General features: G+C 62.3%; 1 protein-coding gene and 1 long non-coding RNA gene across 6 annotated transcripts; one reads left to right on the top strand and one right to left on the bottom strand.

The window, feature by feature from the left end:
* Positions 1–1369: 1369 nt before the first annotated feature.
* LOC118549409 (uncharacterized) lies at positions 1370–6951 on the bottom strand. The gene is made up of 4 exons (XR_004924078.2): positions 6822–6951; positions 5530–5617; positions 4696–4753; positions 1370–4058 (listed from the first exon to the last, which is right to left on the bottom strand). It is a non-coding gene; the product is annotated as an uncharacterized LOC118549409 (long non-coding RNA).
* PANX2 (pannexin 2) lies at positions 6789–15136 on the top strand. 5 transcript variants are annotated; one of them, XM_078076795.1, is made up of 5 exons: positions 6789–7041; positions 8761–8856; positions 11250–11396; positions 11925–13370; positions 13870–15136. In XM_078076795.1, the coding sequence occupies exons 1-5, from the start codon at positions 6816–6818 to the stop codon at positions 14211–14213; spliced, it is 2259 nt and encodes a 752-aa protein (XP_077932921.1). In that variant the 5' UTR covers positions 6789–6815; the 3' UTR covers positions 14214–15136. The 5 variants fall into 5 exon arrangements, with proteins under 5 accessions (XP_077932921.1, XP_077932922.1, XP_035969646.2 ...); XM_078076796.1 differs by lacking the exon at positions 8761–8856 and having other exon boundaries at positions 6790–7041; positions 11247–11396; XM_036113753.2 differs by lacking the exon at positions 8761–8856 and having other exon boundaries at positions 6790–7041.
* Positions 15137–17237: the final 2101 nt, after the last annotated feature.

Consider the following 17237-nt stretch of genomic DNA (forward strand, 5'->3'; position numbering starts at 1 on the left):
GTGCCAGGAGCAAACACGAAGGTTTAGGATAGGCTAGCTTGACCAGAAACTGCCTTGCCCACGCGCCTCTTGGTGACTGTGGGAGGGCTGGGAGGGGGTGGCCATGCGCGTAGAGGACACGGAGCTGGTGTGAGTGACGGACCGGCTAGGTGTGTGCCCCAGAGCCACGTTGTCTTTGTCTGGTCGAGGAGCCCATCTTCAGAGGGAGGGAGCAGAGACCGGGCCTTGGACACCGGGGACTTGTCCCTGACACTCCAGCTGGGGCAGTCCCCGCCCTGCCCCACATGCTGACCTGCAGCCTCCTGTGGAATTGACCTGTGGCCCACCTGGCCCCACAGTGCTGCCCAGAGCTGTCACAGCAAGGGGCTGTGGGCGCAGAGGCTCCTGTCCCACACTGCTCGTGCTAGCAAGTGGCAAAAGGGGAAGTGGCGGGCGCGTGGGACCCAGTCCCCTTCTCTGGGCGTCAGGGACATCCACCCTGCAGAAGCAGCCAGTGCCTGGCAGAAGGAAGGGTTGGGAACCCTTCGTGGGTCTGTGGGTATTCTGTGCTCGTGGGCCTCACGGGGCAGCAGACCTCAGGTACAAAAGGCCATCAGGGGTGAAACTATCGAGAACGAACTTCAGACGACCACCGCATTGGGAGAAGCTGGTGCCTCTGGGCTCTGGGCCCCGCCAGCCGGGGGCGGGGATCCTCTCTGTGGAGGACGCCCTCGGCCCCTCGGCCCCTGGACGCCCTCGGCCCCTGGGCCCGTGCCCTCCCCACCACCAGCAGGTGTCATGGACCAGGCAGGGGAACGGGAGGTCTCGTGGAGCGTGAGCGGCGAGCAGCATCCTGCCACAAACCTATCAGCCTCGCCAGAGCCCCAGCTGGGTACAGTCCTAGAGGACTTCCTGTGGGTCCTGCAGAGGATGGGGCATGGTGGGGAGGGACAAGGCAGACAGGGCCCACACCCTAGGACCCCAGTGCGCCCTGGGACGGGCTGTCCCCACCCCCGCTCCCCAGGGCGCCGGGCTTTGTCCCTCAGCCCACCGCTGCAAACACGAGATGCCATCCTCCCGGGTACAGGTGGGGACACTGAGGCCCCGGTGGCCCGGCCCAGAACCCATGCTGTTGGCCCTCATGCTTGAGGACGGGGCTCTCCTGACTGTGGACACCTCACACCTGGGCGTTGGGGGTCAGCTGGACCCAGAACAAAGCTGTCGGGTTGTGAGAAAATTCTGGTCGTGCTGCTTCAAGAAATGTCTGCCCTTGGCCTCGTACACCGGCCGCCCCAGGCCCCGAATCCTGAGCAGCCTCACGCAGCAGCTGCTGGGGTGTCGGTGGGGTCATGCCCCCGCCCCCCCTTGGCTGAAACCCCACTGCCCTCTCCTCACATGACCTTTGTCCTCAGCTCTGTCCCCACCCCTTCTCCAGAACGGGGTAGAGTTGGAGGGCAGGCCTGCTCTGGCAGCAAGCAGTGACCAGGAGGGCCCCAGAAAGGCCTGGGGGTGGGGGCTGTTGGCAGAGCACACATGCCGGGTCCCATCCCACCCTTGCTCCCCCTCGCTGAATGGCTAGGCTTGCCTCCCCGTCGTCGTCCCAGCACTGTCCCCTCGTTCCCGCCCGCGCTGTGTCACAGGGACCTGTCGCCACCCCAGAAAGGTGTGCGCACCTGCTCAGCCCCGCACAGCGCAGCCGGCCTGGCCCTGAGTGGCTGGGTGTCCTGGCAGCAGGTGCAGGGGTCACATCGTGGAGAGACCGTCCGCACTAAACGCCAGGGAGAGAGCAGTCGGGTCCTGCAGGCAGTGAAGACTGGGATGGGTGTCCCAGGCCAAGGTACTCCTCAGCAATGGTCCAGAGGTGTGTCGGGTGGTGGGAGACCAGGTTGGTCATTCTCTAGAGGACTCAGGGCACCGGGGTGCCAAGGGCCGGAGGCACCCTGTGCAGCCGCACTGGGCCTGGAGCAGGCAGGAGAGTGGGTGGGAGGCCAGCTCCAGCAGCCGAGCAGGAGGCTCTGCTAAGCACAGGATGAAAGTGCATGGGGGTCTGCCCTCAAAAGGATCGCTATCCATAGGAGGCCAAGCTGCCCAGACCAGCGTGGACTCCTGGGGAAGCGGAGCTAAGAGTTGCTGCAAGCAGGTGTGGCCTGCACTGGGTTTAACTTTTGTGCTTGGAGACCCCCTGAAGGAGACTTGGAAGCTGTGTACTGTCACTTGTTCTACCTTACCTACCATTTTTCTTTTTGTCTTTTCAAACTGTCCGTTCCCAGCACGTTTTAAGTATTGACCATTTTGAGGCACAACACTTACAGCAGACTTTTCAGTGTGTCCACTGGAATCAAAATGCATTTGCAAGGTGACACTCATCCTGGTCCACTTAGAAAGGACCGAGCAAGCTGCCCCTTCATGGCTGGACGCTCTCATTCCTCCTTCCCCTAGAGCTTCGCCCACAGAAGTCGATGCAATGCAAAACGTATTGGGTGGAAAGTCGAGGACATCACAGACAGCCTGTTCTCCGGGGCACGTGATGGGGTCTGCGCTGCCTTCCCCACCCCATAGCTGTGTCACCAGGCATGAGCTTCGGTCCCTGAAGAATGAGCAGAAATGACCTACAGACACAAAGCTGTTCCATTGGGATGGTGGCCTCTCATCCCCAGAGTGAGGGGACAGATTGGGACAGCGCTCCCAGCCAACCCGAGATCAGTGTGGGCTGGAAAATAACCCTGTGCTCTTTTAAGCCACTAAAGAGTGGGGTTGTTGATTCCTGCAACTGACCCTTCTCCCTCCCCCTCTGCTCTTCTCCAGACAGATATGTGTATACACTGAGGTGGTCCTTTGTTTTTACGATTATTATTTTTTTTTTAGTAATCTCTACACCCAACGTGGGGCTCAAACTCAACCCTGAGATCAAGAGCTGCACGCTCCTCCAGCTGAGCCAGCCAGGCGCCCTGAGGCAGCCATTTGTTTTGATTTGTGAAATCCTGAGACTGAACTTAGTGACAAATGCACCTGGATTGCTGTTCTTGTAGTTACTGTAAGTACTTAATCAGGATGACACACGTGTGTTGTAGATCTTCATGAGTAAACATGGAAGTCAACCTGAACTGGAATGGCATCGCCTAACGAGCTATCCATCCGTCTTCATGGGAGAGCACGGCTTACAGCTGGAACGCGGGTCCATCATTCCATTTCTTTCTGGCTTTGTCTTCACAGACCTGGAGCAGATTAAAAGCTTTGCTCCAGGGGCGCCCGGATGGCTCAGTCGGTGGAGCAGGCGACTCTTGATCTCGGGGTTGTGGGTTCAACCCCCACGTTGAGTGTAGAGATTACTTGGGAGGCGCCTGGGTGGCTCGGGTGGGTAAGCGTCCAACTCTTGACCTTAGCTCGGGTTTTGATCTCGGGGTCATGAGTTCAAGCCCACGTTGGGCTCCACACTGGGCATGGAGCCTACTTAAAAAAAAAAAAAAAGTTTGCTACAGCACTCAGTCTTTCAAAGTCTCTTCATGTGTAAAAGCCACACGCTAATGCGTGACCACAGGAAAGGACAAGCTGCTCCCCAGTGTGGTCCTCCCTGGACACGGGATTTGGAAAGAGTAGCCCTCCAGTTCAGCCTGGGCACGCCAGCCAGCTGTGAGGAGTGTGGTAGCCCCCATTCTCCAGCCCTTCTGCATGTTCTCCTGGGGAGAGAACGAAGGAGAGAGGGCCAGGCTCCAGGTCTCTGCAGGGTTTGAGCCCTGTGGGGTGTCATCAGAGACCACTGCTCACCACTCTGCTCTGGCCCCACCCAGCCCCACCCAGGCCCCTCTCTGGGAGTAACGACGGCATTTAAGACAGCAGCTGCAATGGGGATGGCGAGGATGCAGGGTCCACAGTGCAGCCCCAGCTCTGCCAGGGTGTCGCCTCTGTTGGATGGGAAGACAGTGGCCTGGCCTTTCTTACGGAGCATGGGCCGTCGGGGTCCCGAGCACCACTACTCGAGAGGCAACTGCACAGCCTGCCAGTGCCCACGGGCCAACTCCATGATCACACGGAGACCAACAGTGTTCCTCTGCACCACACTAACCAGCTGAAATGCGGAGCTGTGTACAGAGGAACGAAAATTAGGATGTGTCTAGGACATAACAAGCCCATGCAACAACACTTGAGGGTTTATTACAGGATAAAGAAGATCTCAATAAATGAAATATACTATATTCATGGAAGAGAGAACTTCACATACAATTGTACAGATTTCCGTTGTCCCCAAGCTAATATACATTCCAGGCAATCTCAATATTCCAGCTAGATTTCCTTTTAGGAAACCCGACCAGTCTTTCTAAAATGTATGCGGGAAAGTAAAGGTCATGAATACCTAAATCACTATTGAAAAAGAGGAAATGGGTACCTGCCCATCCACGTATTTGGTGTACTGCAAAGCCATTACAAGGACAAACCCATTCCAGATGTGGTGATGACACCTGGTGGTCTAAGAAAGGATATGTTACTTAGTCAAAGTGTTGGGAAAAGACACCTCATCTTACGGAGAAAAACTAAGCTGCATTTCTACCTCCATGCATGGTCTTCTAGCTAAAAGGGTATCTGCTAGATGAGTAATACCACCTATGGAATTTGCTTGGGTGCGATCTTCTCGGAGAGTCATCTCCTGAAACCTCCGCATTACAGATCACCAATTCACCCCAACACAGAAACAAAGCATATTTCAACGTGTCTGCTTACAGGCCACAGAAGAATGTGGAGGATACACCGTCCTTCTCCTAGAGCGACACCGGGATGCCTTTGTGACGTTGCAAACAAAACCACAAACCATGCGGAAAAAAAAAAAAAGATGGTCTTGACTACATAAATTAAGGATTTCTATCCAGACCCCATGGACAAACCCAACAGACAGAAGGACTTGAAGGAGCCCGTAAGCAGATTAACAAAGGCTGATGTAAGTCCAAGACTTCCTGCAAATGAACCACAGACAGGAGCTCTCAATGTGTGGAAGCTTGAACAGGCAGTAAACCCACCGGTAATCAGGAGAGGGCAAACTGAAAACAGTGAAATCACATTGCAGCCCTTAGGATGGCAGATACCAGAAAGCAGATGATGCCAAGAGCTGGGAACACTATGGGGACAGAACCTCTTTTTCATGGTGGGACTGTGGTCCAGCCTTTCTGGAAAGCAACCCAGAAGGTGCCCCCGGTGGTACCACTCTGGGGGTTCCCCAAGGGCCTTAGGGATGTCCATGCCATTATGGGGGGGGCATCTGGGACAGCTGGGGAGTGTCTGGATTGTCTGGGGGGGTGTCTGGGTTTATGGGGGTGTGGCTGAGTTCTCTGGGGGCAGCTGGGTTTGGGGGAGTTAGGTTGTATATGGGTGTCTGGGTTATGTGGGGTATGTGCAGGTCTTCTGGGGGTCAGCTGGGTTGTGCAGAGGGTGTCTGGGTTACGTGGGGAGCCGCTGCATTATCTGAGGGGTGGGAAATTGCAGGCCTCCCGACTGCCTCAGTACGTAGTAGACAAGTAATACCCGCTGGAAGCCAGGGGTGGGCATCATTCAGAAACATACCTGAATCTTTAAAAGCATAGTGACCCTTAAGAAAGGTGAAGAAAGGCAAGGTGCGGAGCGTGACTGGCTCACCCTGGTGGCTCAGGACCTGTAAATATGGTGCCCAAGACATAGGAATTGTTGACTGAAGTTAAAACTGCAACCACGCTAAATATTTCACAAAGATAGCACATGTATATCCCATAATAGTGGGAAGGGGACTAGCCATGAAAGAAAACGAAAAAATGATGAACCACAGAGGGTCTTGCAGGCGGCGGGGCTGGAAGGTGGTGACCGCGCTCTGCGCCTGAGACCAAAGCCACAGAAGTGTGTGCGCAGCTGTTCCGGAGGACAACGGCGGGAATGGTGGGGCGCGGGGCGTGGGCATGGAGGGGATGAAGGTCAGGAAGGTGGCAGGGAGCCCGGGCCAGACGCACCCCAGAGCCTACCCCGGAGGCTGGCACAGTCCGGCCCCCAGCGTGTCTGTCGGATGAGGCAAAGGGAGGAGTGAGTGAGGTGGGCAGGCGGCGCAGGGCACAGTAGGAAGCGGGGCGCGGGAAGTGATGTGGGGGGCCCCTGGCGCTGGGGGATGGGAAAGACGCCCCACAGTGTCCGCGGGCCGTTGCCCCAAACTCGGGGGGGTGCCCAGTCCCCAGCGTGCGTCCGAGAGCCCACTGCAGCGTCCAGGCTCCGGGCAGGGAAGTGGTGGAGGCGGCAGGAGGCGGGACGAGGAGACCCCTCCTCGCCGGGGCGGCTCCCGCGACCACGAGCCGGGCGAGGGGGCCCGCGCTCGGCCTCTCCCACCCTCTCTCCATCCTGAGGAAGAGGAGGAGGGACCAGTCGTTGTTAATTCATTTTATTTAATTTAAATATTTTTTGCAAAGTCATCGCCGGCGCCGCATCTGCGTGGCGGGGGGGGGGGGGGGGGGCGGAGCCACGCCGCAAGTCGCCGCAGGTAAACAGCCCCCTCCCCGCGGTGGGAGCGGGGCCCCGGCCCCAGCCAGGGACAGCAGCCGCCGCCCCCGCCGGAGGGACGCGCCAGGCCCGGCCGGGGCTGCAGCCGAGGCGGGGGCGGCGGGGCGCGGGCGGTCCGACCCCTGCCCGCGGGGGCGGCGGCGGAGCGTCCCCCACCCCCGCGCCGGCCCGGCGCCCCCCGCAGCCCCGCTACCCTCCCCTGCCGCCCGGCGCCCCCCATCCGTCCCGGCGTCCCCGCCTGCCCTCTCCGGCGCCCCCCGCCCCGCGGCCCCGCCCCGGCGCCCCCCGCCCCGCGGCCCCGCCCGCGCCCCCGGGCCGCGCCCCCGCCCCCCATGCACCATCTCCTGGAGCAGTCCGCGGACATGGCGACGGCGTTGCTGGCCGGAGAGAAGCTGCGCGAGCTGATCCTGCCCGGCGCGCAGGACGACAAGGCGGGCGCGCTAGCGGCGCTGCTCCTGCAGCTGAAGCTCGAGCTGCCCTTCGACCGCGTGGTCACCATCGGCACCGTGCTCGTCCCCATCCTGCTGGTCACCCTGGTCTTCACCAAGAACTTCGCAGGTGAGGCCGGGGGCGCGTCCGCAGGTGTCGGGCGCCGGGCGCTCCCCGAGTCCCCACGCCGGCATCCCGCCGCGGGCCACCCACTGTGGCCTGGCGGTATTGGCGGCGCCCCGGGGGTCTCCCAGCAGATCCCCAGCCACCACCCCCTCCCCCCGCATCGCTGCCTGTGTCGCCAGTCGCCTGGGGCTGCCTCCGAGACCCCTCTCCTCCGATGTATTGTTTTTACTTTCCATGCGCTCACCGTGAGCCCCGGGTGGATGCGTCCTGGACCTGGTGGGTCTCAGGCATAAATGAGACCTGGGGTCTGGCAGGAGAGACCAGGAGGGGGAGTGGGCCGGCTCTGAGGGGGGAGGAGTGGCCAGGTGGGGACCGGAGAAGGGTGTCACAGGTGATGAGAACGGTCACTGAAGCCAAAGGCTGTCAGAGCACCTGGCGCAGCGCTGCGGCCGGACTTGCAGTGAGGGTCCTTGAGACCCAGCAGGTTCTGGTCGGCTACAGGGGGAGGCCTTGCTCTGGGCACCAGGAGCCCAGAAGGTTTGCGGGCAGGACGGGTGAGGCCAGGCTGAGCATCCACAGCGGTGCTGGGCAGTGGACCCACCTGGCCAAGCAGGAGGCCCATGCAGGTGGAATAGGGCAGTGACAGGAACCAGCGCTGTGACATGCTGAGGCCTTAAGTTGACAGACATGGGGGCACCAGGAGGACCTCCTAACTAGTGACCCTGGGTGAGCCAGCCTGGGAGGCACTGGGGGCAAGCGGACGGAAGAGTGGCCTCCAGTACCACCCTTCCTGAGGAGTGGGGACGGGGTCGGGCAGGGAGAGGTGGGCGGCTGGAGGCAGAGAATGGCACCCCCCACCCAGATCTGGTTGGCAAGGGGTCCAGGGAGGCCCCTCCGCAGTCCATTGGCCAGACTTGAGGGCCAGAGGTGCCCGTCCATGGCAGAGGGGGTGGGTGTTCCTGTGCACCCGTCGAGGAGGGACAGGCGACTCTGTCCCCTGAGTGACATTGGCAGACATTCTTGCACTGTGCATTGGTTCTTTCACAAAGGGCTCGATTTTTAGGGGTCCCCATGACCTGGGAACCCACCAGACCTGAGTGTGGACATGTCCAGGCCCACGTGATCCCGCTCTGAGACTGGGGGCCTCTGCGGTTTCTCTCTTCGGACACCGGTGCCCAGACGCTCTCCCAGGGGCGGGGGTAGCGCACGTGCAGACGCAAGTGTGACCCACCAGTGTCGCTCAGGGCATCTAGGTGTATTGGGTTTCTAAGACGACTGTAACAAGCACAAGCTTGGTGACTCAACTGTCATAGTCTGGAGACCAAAAGTCCAAAATCAGGGTGTGGGCAGGGCCTCTCGCCCAGAGGCTCCAGGGAGGGTCTCTTCTGCCTCTCCAGCTGCCAGGGCCTCCTCACCCCGTCCCTGCATGCCTCTCCCTGGGCGTCTGCTCCAAATCCCCTCTTCTTACAAGGATGCCAGTCATTGGGTTGGGGCCACCCTACTCCAGTGTGACCTTATCTGTTTTGTTTTGTTTTTTTAAGATTTGTTTATTTGAGAGAGAGGAAGTGAGTGCGTGTGCAGCGAGGGGGGGTGGGAGAGGGAGAGCATCCCAAGCAGCCTCCCCGCTGAGTGCGGAGCCCAGACACTTCACCAGCTGAGCCACCTGGGTGCCCCCAGTGTGACCTTCTCAGGACCACAGCCCAAACAAGGTCATATTCACAGGTACCAGGGGTTGGGACTTGAACATCTTTGGGGAGGACACGATTCTGCCCACTACGGACGTGCACAGTGCGGCAGGCTCAGGACTGCCATCCTCAGGTGACCCCCGCCCCCCCGGGGATAGGGCCTCCATTCTTATGCTGTCCGGTGAGTCCAGCTCACCCCAAGTGGAGCCTCAACACCGCTCCACGCCCAGCCAGGCTGGGGTCTCCCAAGTTCGTTCTTCGTCCCTGGTCCTGGTGGTGCCCTGGGACTTCCTGTGCAGGCCTGCCCCCCCCCCCCCCACGCTGACCTGCATTTGCACGTGGACATGTCTGTGCCCACTTGGGCCCCTGAGCATGGACAAGGCAGGCCTTCTGAGCGGTGGCAGACAGGCGCTGGACCCTGCTGCCCTGCATCCCGGGCCATGCAGCACGTCCTGTGGAACATGCCTGTGGAACGTGCCCGCCTTCGGCACCTGGGTGTGCCCGAGGAAATCTTGTCCCAGGTCCCTGAACGCAGGGGGGCTGGTAAGAGCTGGTCAAGTGGGCTCTGGCCCCGTTGCTGAGAGGGGCTGCACCTGCCCTGGTCCCCTCACGGTCTGGGGGGGCTTCAGCAGCCGCTCTCGCTCACCTGAATTGGGGGTCAAGGCAGGACAGTGGCTGTGTCGGCCTGTGAAGTGGGATGTCTCCTGGTGCTTCACACAGAACGTGGACGAGCCCCGGGCCCCTCCCCAGACCCGAGGACAGTAGGGGTGCAGGGGGAACCACGTGTCCACAGGCTGAACTGCCAGGAGAGGCCCTGCTGACACATGGGGACGGCTCAGGTGGGGCAGGGGTGCAAGAAGGAAGTGAGGTCACAAGCTCTGACCCTCAGAGGGCACTGGAGGCCCCTCCACTCAGACCCCCCCCCGCCCCCAGTGCCATGTCTGCATCCATCCATAGGCCCCAGCCCCAGGGCATAGGGCCGGCATGTGTGCCAGAAGGATCCATGCCCCATCCACAAGGAGCTGGCCTGGAGCCGGGGGCTCGACACTCACCCCCCCCCGACCCTGCCTGGGGTGGATGCCCAATGCCTGGGTCCTCGCTGCTTGGGGATCCCCTGGAGCAGGGGGAGACCCGACTCTCTGTGCCCTGGTTTGCTTGTCAAGGACACGATGCTGGCCACACGTGCTGGCCATGTCCAGGGTTGGGGTGAGGAGCTGACGAGGCAGCACTGGCTTCCTAGTCTAGAATCCCCCCAGTCTGGAGGGCCGCAGACAGCAGGAAGACCCCCGTGGCTCCTGGCCAGGCTTGCTGTGAGCAGACCCCCCACTGCGCCATGGACAGAGGGGGCCGGCCTTGCGGGGTCGCCGGGTTCCACAGATGTCCTTGGGCCACCACACAGGGGAACTTCCAGCTGCATTTTCTTAAATAGCTGGGCCCCACATCACGTGGGGGCCTCTCTATCCTGGAGGGGTGCAGGTAACCCCAGAGTGTGTGCCCTTTTCGCAAAGGAGAGAGGGCAAGTGCTTGGCCCCAGGAGGACTGCTGAGCGTGGGCTTCAGGGCCTGTGCTGAGTCCGAGGAGGGCCAGGGGAGCCGGCGAGGCTGACTGCTCTCTGGGGAGGGGAGGCTGCATGTCTCAGCGGCCAAGTCTCCCCGACCCTCGTCTGTGGCCTCTGAGGGCCTCGCCCTCCCTCGTGTATGGGGTCCCACCTCCTCGGCCCCCAGCACCGTGGGAGAACGTGTGTTCACACCACTGGGGGAAGCACAGGGGGGCAGGAAAGGGTCTCAGCAGAGGAGGCAGCCAGCCGGCAAGTGGCCGGCCACCACCTGCGTTAGCTTCCGGCTGAGGCTCTAACGAGTGACCACAAACTTAGTGGCTTAAATAACACAAGTTTACGATCTTAGAGCTCTGCAGCTCAGAAATCTGAAATGAGTTTTATGGGGCTAACGTCTAGGGGTCAGCAGGGCCTCACTCCTTCTGGAGGCTCTGGGAGACTGTTGTTTGCCTTTTCCAGTTTCTAAAGACCCCACACTCCTTGGCTTGTGGTCTGTCCTCCACCTTCAAGCCTGGCACAGTGGCATCTTCTCTGCTTTCATCCTCACATCCTTGACTCCGACCCTCCCACCTCCCTCTTATAAGGACTCCTACCTGATAATCCAGGGTCATCCTTCCCACCCCCACCCCCGCCCCGAGTCCTAACCTAATCCCCCTAGCAGAGTCTGTGTAAAGTTCTGGGTATTAGTACATGACACCTTTGGAAAGGGTCTGCGCCTCCCTGGGGAGGAGGTGGGGGCCATGAGCCAGGTCTGGGGGTAGGATCCCACCAGCCAGAGGAGCAATCTGGGCAGCGCTGTAGGGGGGCCGCTAACCCCCGACCTCTGTGGTGAGAGGTCTCAAGCTGGCCTGGCAGCAGGGTGGCCAGTCCCTCAGGGCCGTGAACGTGGGGGCCTGGTGCCGCACAAGGACAGCCCCACGCCTGCCAGGTGTTGCCCTTTGGAGAAGTGTTCAAATGTAACACCCCAGCAGGTGGACCCCAGCGTGGCTCCAGACACGTCCTTTTGCTGTTGGTTTGTGCCTGTCGTCATCTGGGAGGGAAAATAAAGTTCAGTGACAGCCTTTTTTCTGCAATTCAGGAGGTCTCCACCGTTCCTAGCGGCAGACACTGCCGTCCTGGTGAGTGCTCCTGCCAGAGTCCAGGGCACTGCCCGTGCCCACCCAGCGCCCAGGACTCCCAGCCTGCCCTGCTCCCGGACAGTGGGTCTGGGAGAGACACCCCATACCCCTCAAGGGCAGGCAGGGCCCACTTTTGTGCCACCATAACTGCCTCTGGCCAGGTAGGACGGTCCGGGCCGTCCACCCTCCTAAAGATGGAGCCCCCGGCCGTGCAGCCCAGGGCCAGTAGCTGTGCTGACTGGCCTGTCCTGCTTCCCTGTGGGATTGGGTTTCCCCCACGTGCACACAGACCCTGCGCATACAGAGAGGGACCCCGGGTTTGAAGTGCAGGGCGGTCCCTGGGGGGCTGTACCCCCCACCTGTGCCACAGGCAGCCGCTGTATGTGGGGGTCTCCAGGGTGAGCCCCCCCAGCCACCACGGTGGGTCGTGGGTGACCGGGGCATTTCTGCTGGGGAACAGCAGTCCCTGGTGTGTCTGGCGCGCCCCCCACCCCCGCGCCCCAGCCCGAGTCTCCTCTCTGCCCTCAGAGGAGCCCATTTACTGCTACACGCCGCACAACTTCACTCGCGACCAGGCGCTGTACGCTCGCGGCTACTGCTGGACGGAGCTGCGGGACGCGCTGCCCGGCGTGGACGCCAGCCTGTGGCCGTCGCTGTTTGAGCACAAGCTGCTGCCCTACTCGCTGCTGGCCTTTGCCGCCATCATGTACGTGCCGGCGCTGGGCTGGGAGTTCCTGGCCTCCACCCGCCTCACCTCCGAGCTCAACTTCCTGCTGCAGGAGATCGACAACTGCTACCACCGAGCGGCCGAGGGCCGCGCCCCCAAGATCGAAAAGCAGATCCAGTCCAAGGGGCCCGGCATCACGGAGCGCGAGCGGCGCGAGATCATCGAGAACGCCGAGAAGGAGAAGAGCCCCGAGCAGAACCTGTTCGAGAAGTACCTGGAGCGCCGCGGCCGCAGCAACTTCCTGGCCAAGCTGTACCTGGCGCGGCACCTGCTCATCCTGCTGCTCAGCGTGGCGCCCATCTCCTACCTGTGCACCTACTACGCCACCCAGAAGCAGAACGAGTTCACGTGCGCGCTGGGCGCGTCCCCGGACGGGCCGGCTGGCGGGGGCCCGGCCGTGCGCGTCAGCTGCAAGCTCCCGTCCGTGCAGCTGCAGCGCATCGTGGCGGGCGTGGACATCGTGCTGCTGTGCGCCATGAACCTCATCATCCTCGTCAACCTCATCCACCTGTTCATCTTCCGCAAGAGCAACTTCATCTTCGACAAGCTGCACAAGGTGGGCATCAAGACGCGCCGGCAGTGGCGCCGCTCGCAGTTCTGCGACATCAACATCCTGGCCATGTTCTGCAACGAGAACCGCGACCACATCAAGTCGCTCAACCGGCTGGACTTCATCACCAACGAGAGCGACCTCATGTACGACAACGTGGTGCGGCAGCTGCTGGCCGCGCTGGCCCAGTCCAACCACGACGCCACGCCCACCGTGCGCGACACGGGCGTGCAGACCGTGGACCCCAGCGCCAACCCGGCCGAGCCCGACGGCGCCGCCGAGCCGCCCGTCGTCAAGCGGCCGCGCAAGAAGATGAAGTGGATCCCCACCAGCAACCCGCTGCCGCAGCCCTTCAAGGAGCCGCTGGCCATCATGCGCGTGGAGAACAGCAAGGCCGAGAAGCCCAAGCCCGTACGCCGCAAGACGGCCACCGACACGCTCATCGCGCCGCTGCTGGACGCGGGCGCCCGCGCCGCGCACCACTACAAGGGCGGCGGGGGCGACGCGGGGCCCGCTCCCGACAAGAAGCACGCGCGCCACTTTTCCCTGGACGTGCACCCCTACATCCTGGGCACCAAGAAGGCCAAGCCCGAGGCCGTGCCCGCCACCGCCCTGCCCGCCTCCCGGAGCCAGGAAGGGGGTTTCCTGTCCCAGGCGGAGGAGTGTGCGCTGGGCTTGGCCTCAGCACCCACCAAAGGTAGGCGGCCGGGGACGCCCCCCCACCCCCACCCCCACCCCGCGCACGGTCCTCTGCAGACCAGGCATCTGGGAACCACGTGCGCGGGTGAAGCAGCTAGGTGGAAGAAGGGGGTGGGCAGCCAGGGGCCGACCTGAGGGCAGAACGCAGGCAGGCCGTGAGGGGCCCTCCCCGGCGCGCAGGAGGAATGCTAGCAGGAGAGCCCAGGGGGATATTGACAGTAGGTTCAGGCTCTAGAGAAGGTTCTGGAAATGGGCCCTGCTGCTCCTGAGGCAGCGCGAGATTCCGCCCAAGCATGCTGGAGTGTGCAGAGAGGGTCTCGGGCGGCCCCACACGGCTAAGGAGGCAGGAGGAGGGAGAATCAAGCCCTCTCGGGGGCCTCCACCGGAGCAGGGCCTCGTGACCAGTCTCTGCCCGGCGGGGTCTGAGGGGGGCAGCAGCGGTGGAGGGGCGGGCGGTCCGCAGGCTGTGACCTGCCCGTGCTCTCGGCTGTTTGCAGATGCTCCGCTCCCTGACAAGGAGATCCTGTACCCCGCAGAGCCAGCCCGGGCCTCGCTTCCTTCCGGCGGCCCGTTTCACGTCTGCTCGCCCCCAGCAGCCCCCGCCACAGCCCCTCTGTCGCCAGCCGCTCTGGGCAAAGCCGACCCGCTCGCCATCCTGAGCCGCAACGCCACGCACCCATTGCTGCACATTAGCACGCTGTATGAGGCCCGGGAGGAGGAGGACGGGGGTCCCCGGGCCCCCCCAGACGTGGGCAGCCTCATCGCCATCCCGCCCCCCCAGCAGATCCTCATCGCCACCTTCGACGAGCCGAGGACAGTAGTGAGTACCGTGGAGTTCTGAGGAACAGGGCTGCCCGGGCCGTTACAGAGCCCTCCGCACGACCGAGGAGTGCGCGGACTCCAGCCCCCCGGGGATGTGGTCTCTGCTTCGCCGGCACTGCCCGCACCTGCTGGCCTCCTGTCCGCATGCCACGGGGCTGAGCACCTGGCCCGCCCGCCCCCCAAGACAGCGTCGTTGGGGTGCTGGCTGGGCCAGGAGCTGGCCTTGACCCCAGCGGAGCCCCCAGCCAGGAAGGCCTGCAGCCGCCCCCAGCCCCACCCCCATCCCTGCATCAGGCACTCGGCCGTGAGGTGAAGAGTCTATTTTTTTAGTCGATTTTGCCTTGGGTCCAGGCTAAGGCAGGACAACTTTGGTCCTGGGCCTGGAAGGAAGCCGGGGGTGATCATACCGCCAGGCCCGGCTATGCCCAAGGGGCCGTGCTCAGGGCTCCCTCCTGCAGTGGGAGGTGCCGGGGTCCACCCTCCATCAGATCAACATGCACTTTCTCCTTGTATCCCGACATACCTGTACTTTATTTTACTAGGATTACTGTAACTACTGAGTGTGCGTTATCAGGAGACAGGACGGCGTGTGCGTGGGCGCGTGAGGGAGAGGACGAGGGCACGGCGTGCAAGTGGATGTGTGCGTGAGCGGGCGCGAGCAGGCGAGCAGTGAGCAGAGCGGTGTGGGCACCGGCGTGGACGCACGGGCTGTGAGTGGGCACGGAGCTGAGTCGGTGTGGACGCCGGCGTGCAAGGGAAGGAGTCCAACGCAATAACCACGTCCCCCCACCCAGGCCACCAGCCCCCACCCGAGGACCCACGCTGCTTCCCGTGGGCACCCAGGGCCGGCGCTCGGAGGCTCTGTCCCTATTACCTCAGCCACGGCGACAACGTGACAGTATTAAGGTAGCACCGAGCAGATCAATAAATACTATTCTGATACCGCCTGAGTCCCGTGTGGTCCGCCCTGCAGGAGGCCTGTGCTCTGACTGGGCTTGCCGCCCTCCACCCACCGTCATCACGCGGGGACGCTGCCCTCCAGGCCACCCTGGGGGCCCGGCTGCACCCACTGTGAGGCAGGAGCACGTGGTGGTCCCTTGCCGTTGACCTTCCGTGACCTCTGACTGACAGGCACGCTCCCCAGGCCTGGGGGGTAGTTCAGGTGAGCCCTCCCTGGGCTCACAGGCTCAACAGAGGCAGAGGCAGGAGCCCCCAGGAGGCTGTCCCCTCCATCAGATGCTTGGGGACAGGGGCCTGTTGGGTACACTTAGGGGAACAGGGAGAGCCACGAAATCTTCCCGGAAGAGGTCCCCTTGATACGGCCTGGGGGTGCCCCTCATGTTCCAGGGACCCAGGGCAGGGGGCCTTCCTCACTGGGCCCACGACTCAGGTGGGATGAGCCTAGTCTTACGGGTACACCATGGAGCCACATGCCCTTCGGTTCATGGCTGGGGACCCCGAGAATCTGAACAAAGGCTCCTCGGAGCCAGGTAGCTGAGGCAGCCAGGCCAGAAACCTGTGGGCCCTAGAGTGGGGGGGGGCCATGGCTGAGACCGGCGTGAGCCCGCTTGCTGTGCTGCCCAGAGACCTGCCCCGCCCGGCACCTGGATCCCCGGGGCAGCCGTGGGCTGGGCGGGCCGACCTTCCCTGCAGCTGGCGCATCATACAGGGACACAGACAAGGGACTGCATCCCTCCGTGGATTTTTTTTTTTTTTAAAGATTTTATTTATTTATTTGACAGAGAGAGACAGAGCGAGAGCAGGAACACAAGCAGGGGGAGTGGCAGAGGGAGAAGCAGGCTTCCCGCGGAGCAGGGAGCCCGATGTGGGGCTCGATCCCAGGACCCTGGGATTGTGACCTGAGCCGAAGGCAGACGTTTAACGACTGAGCCACCCAGGCGCCCCTTCCATGGATTTTAAAATGTGGTTTTATTATCACTCAGGTGTGCTGAGGCCTGCGACCAGGAGACAGCCGCCATCGGGAAGATAGCTTATCACTCACAGCCCCCAGGAGGAGGGGGCACGCTGTGCCCAGGCTGGGGGCCGCTGGGGGAAGCACCAGCAGGCAGAGCGGGAGGGGGACGAGGGCAGGAGCCATTCCTGTGGTTTCCGCAGGAAGGAACGGACAAGGCAGGTGAACAGGCTTAGGAATGGCCTGCGTGAATACCGACCACGGGTTCCCGGGCTCCCCTGGTTGTCGGGCACCTGCCCTGGGTGGTGGGAGCAGGTGAGGGAGGCCCCGAGGGTGGGAGCCCCACAGAGGGGGTGGTGGGCCGGGGCTCTGGGTCGGCTGGTTTGTACATGGGAGTTTGTTGTTTCTAGGAATTAGTCCTGGGAGGGGCCGACCTTCCAGGGTCAACTTGGCCCAATGTCAAAATATCAGAAAACGAAAAGGCATCATTAATACACCCTGTCTCCAGAGAGCACTCGGCCTCACCTGAGCCAGGACACTTCCCGCCCAGCATCCCAGGCTGTGAAGCCCACTGCCCCTTGGGTTGGCACTCACTTTCCACGTGTCCAGGGAAGGGACCCCACATGCCCACAGGACCAGTTCTGCAGGGTGGGGACAAGCCCCTGGTCCCTCAGCAGCTCCCCCCTACCTTGGTCCCACACCATCAACCGGCTCCATGACCCTGTGAGCAGGGTAGCTGTGCCCACCTGGGCGACTCAAGTCAGCAGCTCTTGCCACGCCCCCCCCCGGCCTTCCCCTGAGTGGGGCTGGAGTCCAGTCCAGCCTCCCCAGCCATCCAAGGCCACACTCACCTGCCCACCCTGCCCATCCACGTGCACAGCTCAGCTGGGCCCTGCACGGGTCATCCCTGCCCCTGCCCCGGGGACTGCTCTCAAAGTGGAGATGGCCCCAGAGCCCTGCAGAGGCGTTCGCTACCCGGGCTGTGCAGCGGGCAGGTCTCGTGCACCCTCCCTCTGCCAGTGAACACCAGTACTGCGGGCTGAGCGATGTTCACACACACACACGTCTAAGTACGGTTAGCTCACACCCGCCGAGGAGGCCCCCAGCGCAGCCACCTCTGTGTCTTTGGGG

This window comes from Halichoerus grypus, chromosome 6 (assembly GCF_964656455.1).
Source record: "Halichoerus grypus chromosome 6, mHalGry1.hap1.1, whole genome shotgun sequence".
Classification (NCBI taxonomy): Eukaryota; Metazoa; Chordata; class Mammalia; order Carnivora; family Phocidae; genus Halichoerus; species Halichoerus grypus.

Bases quoted from the DNA above. Each gene is read 5' to 3' on its own strand.
- PANX2 (XM_078076795.1), top strand. From the start codon at position 6,816: ATGCACCATCTCCTGGAGCAGTCCGCGGACATGGCGACGGCGTTGCTG. The intron at 11,397-11,924 runs GTGAGTGCTCCT...CTCTGCCCTCAG, and splicing joins CGGCAGACACTGCCGTCCTG to AGGAGCCCATTTACTGCTAC. The intron at 13,371-13,869 runs GTAGGCGGCCGG...GGCTGTTTGCAG, and splicing joins GGCCTCAGCACCCACCAAAG to ATGCTCCGCTCCCTGACAAG.